We start from the raw sequence: 10,369 nt of genomic DNA, 5'->3' as shown, positions 1-10,369 counted from the left end.
ACGGAAGCTGCGTGTGCATTTGACATGTCTGCTGAAACTTTGGGCTTAAGAACCTACCACTTAAACCCACACACTTGGTGGTTAACATACCCTGGGAATTTTTTTATGACTTTCACATATGGATATACATTGCCTAACATATAGCTGATGACTGAAGTGCAGGCCAGATTTTCCCATATTGACTGGCTTATATGCATATTCCATTGCCATAACCATAAAAGTGTCTCAATGGTTTGTAGGTCTTGATCATGTTTTTCCCCAGTTGTAAAACAGTGTAATCTAGACCACATCTGATATTAATGGCTTAATATATTTTTAACAGTTCAGAAGCTGATAGTTTAATTCAACGGTCCTTTAAAAGCATGCCTGGGTATGTATAATTCATATAGGTAATGTTCCTGCAGAATATTTCCAAACAAACTGACCTCAAAGATTAATGGTTTGGGGTCTATTTAATGGCACACAACTTGGAACTGCATTGGTTTAAGTCTTGTAAAGGGTGACATCAACTTCATAAACTAATGTTGTGGATCAGGGCTGAACTGAAGCCATGTGGCCTTTTTTTTAACTTAATTTCCAAAGCCACCAAACCACAGTACAGATGCAAAGACTAGGCTGATTAGAATGCAGTCCTTGTGCATGCTTCACTGAGTTCATAAAGTCCAACCTGCATAAAACACAGACATTGTGGAAAGAAGATCACCACACACAGACTTTGTGGTCTCACTGAAATGTCACTGGACAGTCACAATTTCTGTCTTGTGTCAGTGATGGTTTCATCAGTTGAAGCAGGGGTAAGCTTAGTATGTAAACATATTCTAATGTTAGCCTTGGTCCTGTTTGTGAATATTCACTCGCATACCAGTGACAGTGACTTATTGGGATTAAAGTTTAGTTGAATTAATGAAAAAAAAAGTAAATTTAACAGTCAAACATTCAAACTCAAAATGTACACAAAACACTAACAAAAAATGTCATAGCCTCGCTCATGGTTCAAGTGAAAACATCTGAACAACTTGGCTTACAACGTGCTAGTCACTCAGATGTGTTTTGCAAAAGCTACACTTCTACACTTTAAATCACCAGATCGTCTTGTCTACCATCTCTGCAAGTGTCATCACAGCACCCCACTTGGTCTAGTCTCACCTCAAAGGTAGATCGTTTAGGGTTTTGTAGCAGAAAGTGTGTCTAAGTCACTTCAATCAAGGGGGTACCTCAGGGTTCAGTACCTGGCCCCCTCCTTCATTCAACGTATACAATACAACTAAGACCCATTATCCAGGGACATAAATTCCTTACTACTGTTATATAAGCATATAAGCAGCCCAAAATCTTATTTCAGGCACACCCACCCCTAAACCAAGCCAAGACAGATCTCATTGCATTTCCACCCAGCTCAGAAATTCATCACATCTTCACAATTGTCAGGATCACCAGTCACCTTGCCTATCACCTCTGCACACTACATCTCCCACAATCCATTCACCTGTTAGTAAGTAAATTGTTTCATCAAAAATATTCACCTTTCCCATTTGAGTCTGTGTTCCCTGACAACTATGCAGCTAGGCTTGTTGATGATAACAGCATCCAGGAAAGCCAAAAACTCATAAGAATGTTTGATAGCAATTTTAACTACACAACTAGACTTGTCATCTCTTGAATACTGCAGTGCACTCTTAAAAATAAAGGTTCTTTATTGACATTGATGATTCCATGAAGAACCTTTAAAGGGATGGTTCACCCAAAAATGAAAATTCTGTCGCTAATTACTCACCCTCACGTCGTTCCAAACACGTATGACCTCCATTCATCTTCAGAACACAAATAAAGATATCTTTGATACCTTGATACCTGGACCTTGATCGTGGTAGTAACTTAATTTGTCTTATGGGTTTGGAACAACATGAAGGTGAGTAATTAATGACAGAATTGTAATTTTTTTGGGGTGAACTATTCCTTTAAAATCCATTGAAACTTTCAATTGTACAAAAGGTTTTACAACTGCACACCTTTTTATAGTTGAAAAAGCCTCTATAGATTCAAAAGTACTTTTACACTTAGAATTTTTTTATTTTTTACTTTTAAGAACTGATTACTGGATGGTTGTTTTGGGAATGGGAATACCATTTGGGAATACCACCACTTTGCAAATCAACTCTCCCTCTAAAGCTATCCTTGCAAAATTAGTGGATTAAATAAATAAAATATGCTCTGATTGGCTATGTGTTATGTAGTATTTTCCTTTTCAGTGTGGACTGACAAATTACTTATCGATTTTAGACCTGTAGCATTAACACCTTGCTAGAAAATTTGTCAAACCTAATTTTCATTTTACAACTGAAAAAAAAAAGAATACCTTGATAATAAAGGACTCATTTATCACAAAATCAAAACACAACGTTGACTGTGAATTATTACATTGGGGAAAATGTGACCTTTATGGTGTGAAAACACACCAGTCTGCATGATTATTTCTTACAGAAATGAGAAAGTTTCTGTAATCTTGTGGTGTTGTGGTGGTGTCTCTGAGTTTTTTTGTTAATCCATCCATGAGCCACAGGCAGTTTGGCCGCCATGCATGACAGCAAGGTGCTTATTTTTACATTAAAGAAAATTCCAGACACAAACTATAGACTTCTTTCACCCTTACCACATTTGCCTGAGTGAAGAAATGAAAAACATTTCACTTCTTATATGAATGGCGGTTCAGTGCTGCATGTCTTAACACGTGTTCTCAAGCTTTCTAGATGACAACCTACGATTAGCATGTCTGATGCAGCTCTATGTTTTATGATATTTTCCCAATTTACTTCTACCTTTAAAGTCCCTATGACCATTTTGTCTTCACTCTCTATATAAGAATCATTCTACCAGCTACTGTAAGTGATGTATAGTGTTTCAAGTCTATACACTCCCTGTCAATCATTAGCACTGATATTCATTCTCTTTAATTGCTGCCCTGAGGTACAGCTCACAATCATGAATCATGAACACTAACTATCATTTTAAGGGGTTTATTTATGTTCATGTGCTGCTTGTTAATGGTGAATAATTGTATAGTAAAAGTTAGGGAATGCAAAATTGTCTGGTCTCCCCCCATACAATATAGCTGAACACTGTAAATGCACAGAAAAACATGAAAGGCCACCCGAGAGGTGCACACTTTTAAAATACTGTTGACTGCAGATTCTGAGCATCTGACTGCAATGTTACAAACAGACTGTGAATCATAGGAATGATACAGACTGAGGGGAAATTCATGTGATTTTGGTTTGACACACCATCATCCTGCTCAAATAAACTGTACAATGTTCTTCTACCTTTTTATGTGAAAAACACATAAAGAAAAAATACATATATCTTACCTAAATATCAGTGTGATTAACTATTAGACCTAGAGCTTATTTATTATATATTAGTTTAAACTGAAATTGGTAATACAAAAATAAGAACCTAGATGAAAATCTGAGTGGTGCTTGCCACAGATTTTATATGTACATCTGTCTCTCAACAACTAACCCACAAACTCACATGCACACACTCACACACAGACGCATGTCCGCACCCGCACCCGCACGCACATGCACGCACGCACACACACACACAATATGTATAAAAAGTTATTTATATTGGCTTGTAACATGTTATTAATAATATACAGTGACAGGCTATTCAGTACAATACAGTACAACAAAGAACATATTTATTTACATGCTGTCCTTCAGTGCAGATATATGACTAAATCAGTTATTGATTAATTAACCTGTCTTTTTTTTATTAATTTCAAAATTCCACTAATTTCTTCAACAAGACATACAATTTGAGGTTATCAATATTGTTTGTAGCACAAAGGGAATTTGAATCCCTAACCTTAAGTTTGCACAAAATTAAAAGTAATAATGCCCAGCAAACACTCTATAGTAGACTATATTTTAATATTTGTAACATTAACTGGCCTTTTTGTGATTTTGTGACACACTGTTTCCTACTAAAGTTTAAACTGATTACACACTTAACACTTCATTCTACTTTGCAGCCAGAGGCATTAAACCCCTGAATTGAAGCCATTAAATATTTATTTGCCCTGTTTTACGATATAATAACAATTATAGAGGACACTGAGTCTTTCCATTGTAAATACATAATATTTTATTGATAATAAGCATAACAACATTATATCTAGGATCCTAAGCACAATACAGGATATGTTTTATTTTTTCTGCTTGTCATGCCTGGTGGTGAATGTTTGCATCGCCTGGCCATATAAACCACAGGAAGAGTGGGAGCAAAAAGGTGGGACAGCAGCGGTAAACCTCATGACATCACAAGCTCCACTGCCATTGGCTGTTTCCAGAGGGAACAGGGTTTAAAAAGCCAACCAGCAGCCATCTCTCACCAGCATCAAAACATAGCAAGATCTCATCTGATAAACGGACCTCAGTCTATCCTCCGACTTAGTCAAAGAACTTCAAATTTCTCAAAGAGAAAGAGGTAAGTCACAACTCTCATTAATTTGTATGTATTTTTATAATGTTGATGTTAAAAAACAATTGGTTTTAAGTATTCAGATGTTGAAAGAAGCTTTGAGTAACTCATGGAATGTATTGTAGTCTGCAGTTTTTTAGGTTCGTCAGGCGTTTATCTGCACAAATAGGAGTAGTAATGGCTTGATATCATGTAGCTAACCTTTAATCATTACATATAATTAATACATTAAATGCAATTTTTGCAGAATTAGCATCAAAGTTCTGAAAATGTAGTCAATGTAAGTGCAAGACTGATGTTATGAAGGCTTTTAATGATTGTGACCACAGTTTATTATAGGCAGAAATGATTAACTTGAACTTGACAGACGAAAGAGGAAGTTGCGGCTATGGCACATAAAAGCCTTACTAATTTGTCAGCTGACTCATTTATTCCAGCGACACAACCACTAAATTAAAGTTGCATACAAAAGAATAATAATACTGCCTGACTGACAGATGCCACCATTACTTCTGCCTGCAGCCCCAACAAAACGTTTCCACACTTAGTGTTTTGCACTGCACTTCACATTTCCTTAGACGCCACAAATTTCAGGCCTTGGTTCGCAAACATTGAAGATTCTAATGAGAAACTAAGTCTGGAGCCAGAGGCGTGCTATTTCTTGGGATTGTGGCTGCTATATAGTCTACATATAACCTCTGGAATTATACACCAGAGGAGTTCATTATAGCTATAGCTAAACACGCACTACCTCAACTTATACTTTATCCAACTGTAGCTGAAAACAAATGAGATGTTTCATGGTGAGGACTGGCAGGAAGTCTTTTGGCATTTGCCAACATGTTTCAGGGTGCCCTTAATATGGTAAAATGCATAAGTACCAAAAATACCCACTAGAGGCATTTTATAGTGAAAACATTCAAGTAGAACAGCGCAGGCGATCCTCTCTGTAAAACATTTCTTGTAGCTGGCGTAGGCTGCATCAGCCTTACATTTATAAGGTCAAAACTGATGCTCTATATAACTGTGGATCAGTTTTGAAGAGCTTTTTGTTTTTCTTCTTTTTCAAAGTATTTTGCACAAAAATGAAGACTGTCATCGTTTTAACGCTCCTCATCGCCACAGTTTTCTGTCTACCTGTAAGTTCACTGTCATTTTAATGAGCTTTAAAGTGGTACACTCCCATTTTTTGTCTTCTTATACACCCACACATACATTTGCATTTATTCCTTAGGTGAAGCGCTCAGCTAGCAGTTCAGAGAGCTCAGAAGAACTTGTGGTTGCTCAAGGGGCAAGTATTTTGTTTGATATGCACAGAATGGACACTGCTTTGGAATTAATACTGCACAGAAAACAATATTGTGATTTTAACTAAACATCTGTCTTATACAGCCAACTCCTATTCTACGAAAAGCTGCTGCTGTTATGTTCAAGGCAGAACCTACACAGGTAAAACACGTCCACTAGCCTGTATTTAGTCTATATTTGAATAGTTTATCCCATACATGAAAATTCTGTCAGTATTTATTCACTCTTTCTTTCTTTTGTGGAGAAAAAAAGATGAGTTTTTGAAGAATACCCTTACCATTTTTTTTTTTTTAATAAGGACCAGTGCTGTTAAGCTGCAAAATGCTACAAAATGCTAGAAAAAAAGTCAGTGTATTTGAAGTGTCTAAATTGTCTAAATGATTAAATTGAAATTAAATTAAATTGTCTAAATTATTCGTTCATGAATCTGGCTAATTTTTTTTTAACTGTTCTCAAGTTGAACCACCTTTGAAAGTAATTTTATGGTGCTTTTTAATTTCATTGCATGGAAAAGATTAACCAGTACATATTTAATTTTTTTCCTTTTGCATTCCACTGAAAAAAGGAAGTTGCACAGGTTTGGATAAATGCAGGGGTGAATAAATGATAGGTGAACTCTAGTAAACTGGGTGAACTTTTCCTTTAATCTCAAAATATTGATATAAACTTGCACCTATGAGCTATTTAAATTCAAGGATGTGGTAATTGGCATGTATATGAGAAATACAGTGAGTATTGTTATAATTATGCCAAGGCATTTGGTTGTGTTTCAGTCCACGCCAGGAGAATCCAATGAAAGCACAGACAGTGCAGATGACAGTGAGGTAAATGAAAACTCATCCTCTAACCACATCACACGTCACTGCACTCCCACTATAGCCAATAAAATTCAACTGGCTCTAAAATTACCCTTCCGTTGGTCTAGACGCACTGTAAGTGACCTCGCTGCGAGTCTCAATACTGTTTCTTTCATTTGCAGGGTGCAGATGAGGAATCTGAAACGGATGAGAACGAAAAGGAGAACGTGAGTCACTCTGATTATGCTAAAATACTTATGTTTTCTGTCATATAGAACCATTGTGCGCAGTTGCCAAACAATGGACTAAACCAGTAGTTTTTAACTGGTTTCGGTTCAAAACCCAGGCTTGATCATGGGTACCAAGTGGTGGATTCCAGTAGTAAAGCATGTTTGCTAGCAACACCAAAAGTTCTGGGTTCGAGTTCCACAGAAAGCAAGAACTCATATAAATATGACTTAAATTTGCTTTGGATCTAAGCATCTGCCATATTCATTCATGTAAAATACAAAAGCATACAAAGTACCAAAACTTGACTTGTTGACTTGACTCTACTAAAGCATAAAAATACTATAATTTGTTTGCAGATATTAAGAAACATGCTAAGTTAACATACTTGTTTATCTGAAAAACAATGCTGCAGTCAGTTATTCTCCTTTGAAAATGTGCGTTCCGGGCTGGAATGTCAGGCTTTGTTTTGGTTTGTGAAACCCGCCCACTGCCAGTTTACCCAATTTTATTTTGACACCCCGGGTTTCCAGTTGGCGGAAAACACAGCGTATTTCATTACATTCATCATCAAGTGCGCTCGTTCCTGTTGGTGTCTTCAATCTGGCAACCTGCATGTGCGTCAAGTCTGAGGAGGAGGGGCCGGGTGAAAAAAACCCTATCCAATATTTTTGAATTTGGACCGCAATTCCTAGTCCAACCACTCGGTGTCAATCCTATATACAGCACCTTTAACACAAGAAGTTTTCATTACCAAACAATTAGCCTGTCAAAACTGAATGCAAAACAGCTGTAGGACGAGAAACAGTCACAGTGAATGACAACATAGGCTATTTGATGTTTAACATGTTTAATTGTTAAATTAAATTAAATGTTTAATTTCACATTGTGCTATCCAGCTTGACGTAGAAGCAATTGTGTCCACCATGCCAATTAAATTACTCATTGACATATATTGTCCATTTAGGATACTGACTCCAGTGAGAGTGAATCTGGAGAACCTGCGACCACCGTTGTCCCATTCACAGTGGAACCCCCACTGGACCCCATCATCAACACAGGCCGGGGAGACAACATGGACTATCCTAGCGACTACGTGGACACAAACAACCTTGAAAAAATACCTTCCCCATACAAGTCCTACAGCAGTGACAAGTTGGGCGGCTTGACATTCGTGAGCAAGAAGTCCTATGCCTATGATGACCAGAGCATCAATGATGTGGAGAAAGAGATTAAACTGTACAAGGTAAATACTTAGGTTACTTCAAGTTTGTAAAGTTTGATGATTAATAAAAAAGAATAGGAAAACATACATGTACAAATGAATACTGTGGCAGAACATGTTATCAAATGGTACTTATTTAATGGGGCTGAGTGGTTGGTTGTGACTAAGAAACTTTGTTTCAGTACCGTGCAAGAAGTTCAGCTATTTTTATAATATTGGAGTTTTTTATAGTACTAGCTTTATTTAGCGAATAAATCAGTATAACATGACCAAACCGTGATGCTCTATTTGAGGGAATAATCAAATGCACTCAACTGAATGGTCCTCTTTCTCTCTCTCCTCTGTCTTATAACGTAGGAATGTGTGAATCAGTTATTAAATTGATTAATCTTAAACAGTTCTCTGTCGTATTGTATGTAGAATTAGCATTGGGAAGTCCGATTTGTTTTAGGGAATCGATTCATCCTAAACTTACCTCTCTGCTATGTAGTATTGAAAAATCTGATTCATTTCAGTGAATCGATTCACTTTTTGATTCCACTGAAGATTCACTTAACTTAACATGTTCACCGAAATTATTCTCCAGTTTGACTTCCATTTCTTAAGTATCTACTATGTTTTTGACTCTGTGATGCAAATTAGTTTTTGTTGTCGTTGTACCTATTTAGTAGCTTATAGTGATTGTTTATTCATTTAAAAACTGCCATTGATGTAGAATGAGTAAAAATATGGCTCTGGTATTTTTTAAAAAACATACTACCATTCTAGTTAGCTAATTGTTGTTTAGAAGTTATAGCTTAGCTAACCTTTTTTAAGCAGTAGCTTGACTGTAGTAGGCCTATTACAACTTTTAATTATAATTAGTGTGTTGCTTGGCAAGTTACACTTTCAAAGTAGCTTCCCAAACAATGACTACAGCTTCAACAAACATGGGGTGTAACTATCCTGTACTATTTGTGCAACAGACATGAATTATACCTCAAATCAACAAAAAAATTAATACAAGAAAATCTGAATCACTAGCTATGTTTCCATCCACCTATTTTTATGTGCATTTAAAAAAAAAAAAAAAAAAAAAAAAAAAAAAAAAAACGCTGGATGAAAATGCCAAGTTGTGCATAAGTTCTAAAAATGCACATAAAAAAAACGTATGCACTCAACTAAGTAGGATAAAATTCTTATCCGGTAAGAAAACATGTGCATAAACTATGGGATTGACACCCTTTTGGAGCCAGCCTCTAGCGGCCAGTTGCCGAATTACAGTTTAAGTCACTTCCGCGTTGGCTTCACGAGAGAGAGCGGGAGGTTGCTGCTTGGTTATAATTAACTCCCAGAACTGCGTTGCCAAACAGCAGGCTCCGAAAATAAGATAACATGACCATGTTTCGTCTGCGTGCTCTGAAGCTTGTAATTTATTGTATACAAAAATGATTATACAGTGCCTTCTCCTACTGATGCAAATTAAAATTTTCTAAGTGATATTTTCCGCTAGGTATTCAGGGAGTACCAATTTTGTAGTTTTCAACTTGATGGATGCTTTATTTGCAAAGGTTTTATGTGATATTCCAATTTTGCACGTAAGTTTAATTTGTAACTTTGGATGGAAACATAGCTACTGTAGCTGAGATGTTCTTTTGTTTCTCAGGCTCTGCAGGTGCATGATACTCCTCAGGAGGAGGACAACACCAGCACCCCAGAGGTGGAGAACATGGAGCCAAACGACCGCCAGGCTGCTCTGGGAAACCAAGAGATCGTTCCCACCGGAAACCAGGATGCTACAGAAGAGTCAGACAGCGAGGGCGCAAGTGCTGGCGACACTCCCAATGACAGCGTGAGCGCCAGTGCCAGCCAGGAGCAAAATGAAGAGGAGTCAGACAGCAGCCCGAGCAGCGAGGAGACCACAGCCACACCTGGAGCTGCAGACAGAGAGGACGACTCCTCACAGAGCACAGAGAGCCAGGAGAGCGATTCGAGTGAGGATACCACCCAGACCACCGACGCTACTGTTATCAAAGCAAAGTAAATGCATCCGAGCACTAACCCTCAACGGGATATTGACAGAAACGAATGCAAATGTATTAATTGCATGGTGCTTGGTGACTCACTCCACCTGATGTTAGTGTGAGTTAGACAAACAGCAGAGCACAAAGATATGGTTCATACAAGACCTTGAACTGCTGCCGAACCTGTTAAGATGCAGTTTCATCTCAACGATGTCTTCCTGTTCATTGCACAATTATTTACAAACTTAATGTAAATGTAATTTTGTACTGCTTTATGTATGTAATGATTGATCATTTATGAATAAATTTTGACCTATATCAGT

General features: G+C 37.3%; 1 protein-coding gene across 1 annotated transcript in view; it reads left to right on the top strand.

The window, feature by feature from the left end:
- Window positions 1-4,378: 4,378 nt before the first annotated feature.
- spp1 (secreted phosphoprotein 1) overlaps window positions 4,379-10,369 on the top strand; it is a 5,993-nt gene continuing 2 nt past the window's right edge. Inside the window, exons 1-8 of the mRNA XM_019095314.2 lie at window positions 4,379-4,491; window positions 5,557-5,624; window positions 5,720-5,776; window positions 5,878-5,934; window positions 6,567-6,617; window positions 6,773-6,817; window positions 7,786-8,064; window positions 9,689-10,369. The exon at window positions 9,689-10,369 is cut by the window's right edge and continues 2 nt beyond it. Of these exons, the coding sequence (XP_018950859.1) occupies window positions 5,571-5,624; window positions 5,720-5,776; window positions 5,878-5,934; window positions 6,567-6,617; window positions 6,773-6,817; window positions 7,786-8,064; window positions 9,689-10,066 (921 nt within the window). The 5' untranslated portion in view covers window positions 4,379-4,491; window positions 5,557-5,570 and the 3' untranslated portion in view covers window positions 10,067-10,369. The remainder of the gene's footprint in view (window positions 4,492-5,556; window positions 5,625-5,719; window positions 5,777-5,877; window positions 5,935-6,566; window positions 6,618-6,772; window positions 6,818-7,785; window positions 8,065-9,688) is intronic.

This window comes from Cyprinus carpio, chromosome B10, assembly GCF_018340385.1.
Source record: "Cyprinus carpio isolate SPL01 chromosome B10, ASM1834038v1, whole genome shotgun sequence".
Taxonomy (NCBI): domain Eukaryota; kingdom Metazoa; phylum Chordata; class Actinopteri; order Cypriniformes; family Cyprinidae; genus Cyprinus; species Cyprinus carpio.
The sequence above is the reverse complement of the archived record's forward strand: the minus strand, read 5'-3'. Positions and strand labels throughout refer to the sequence as shown.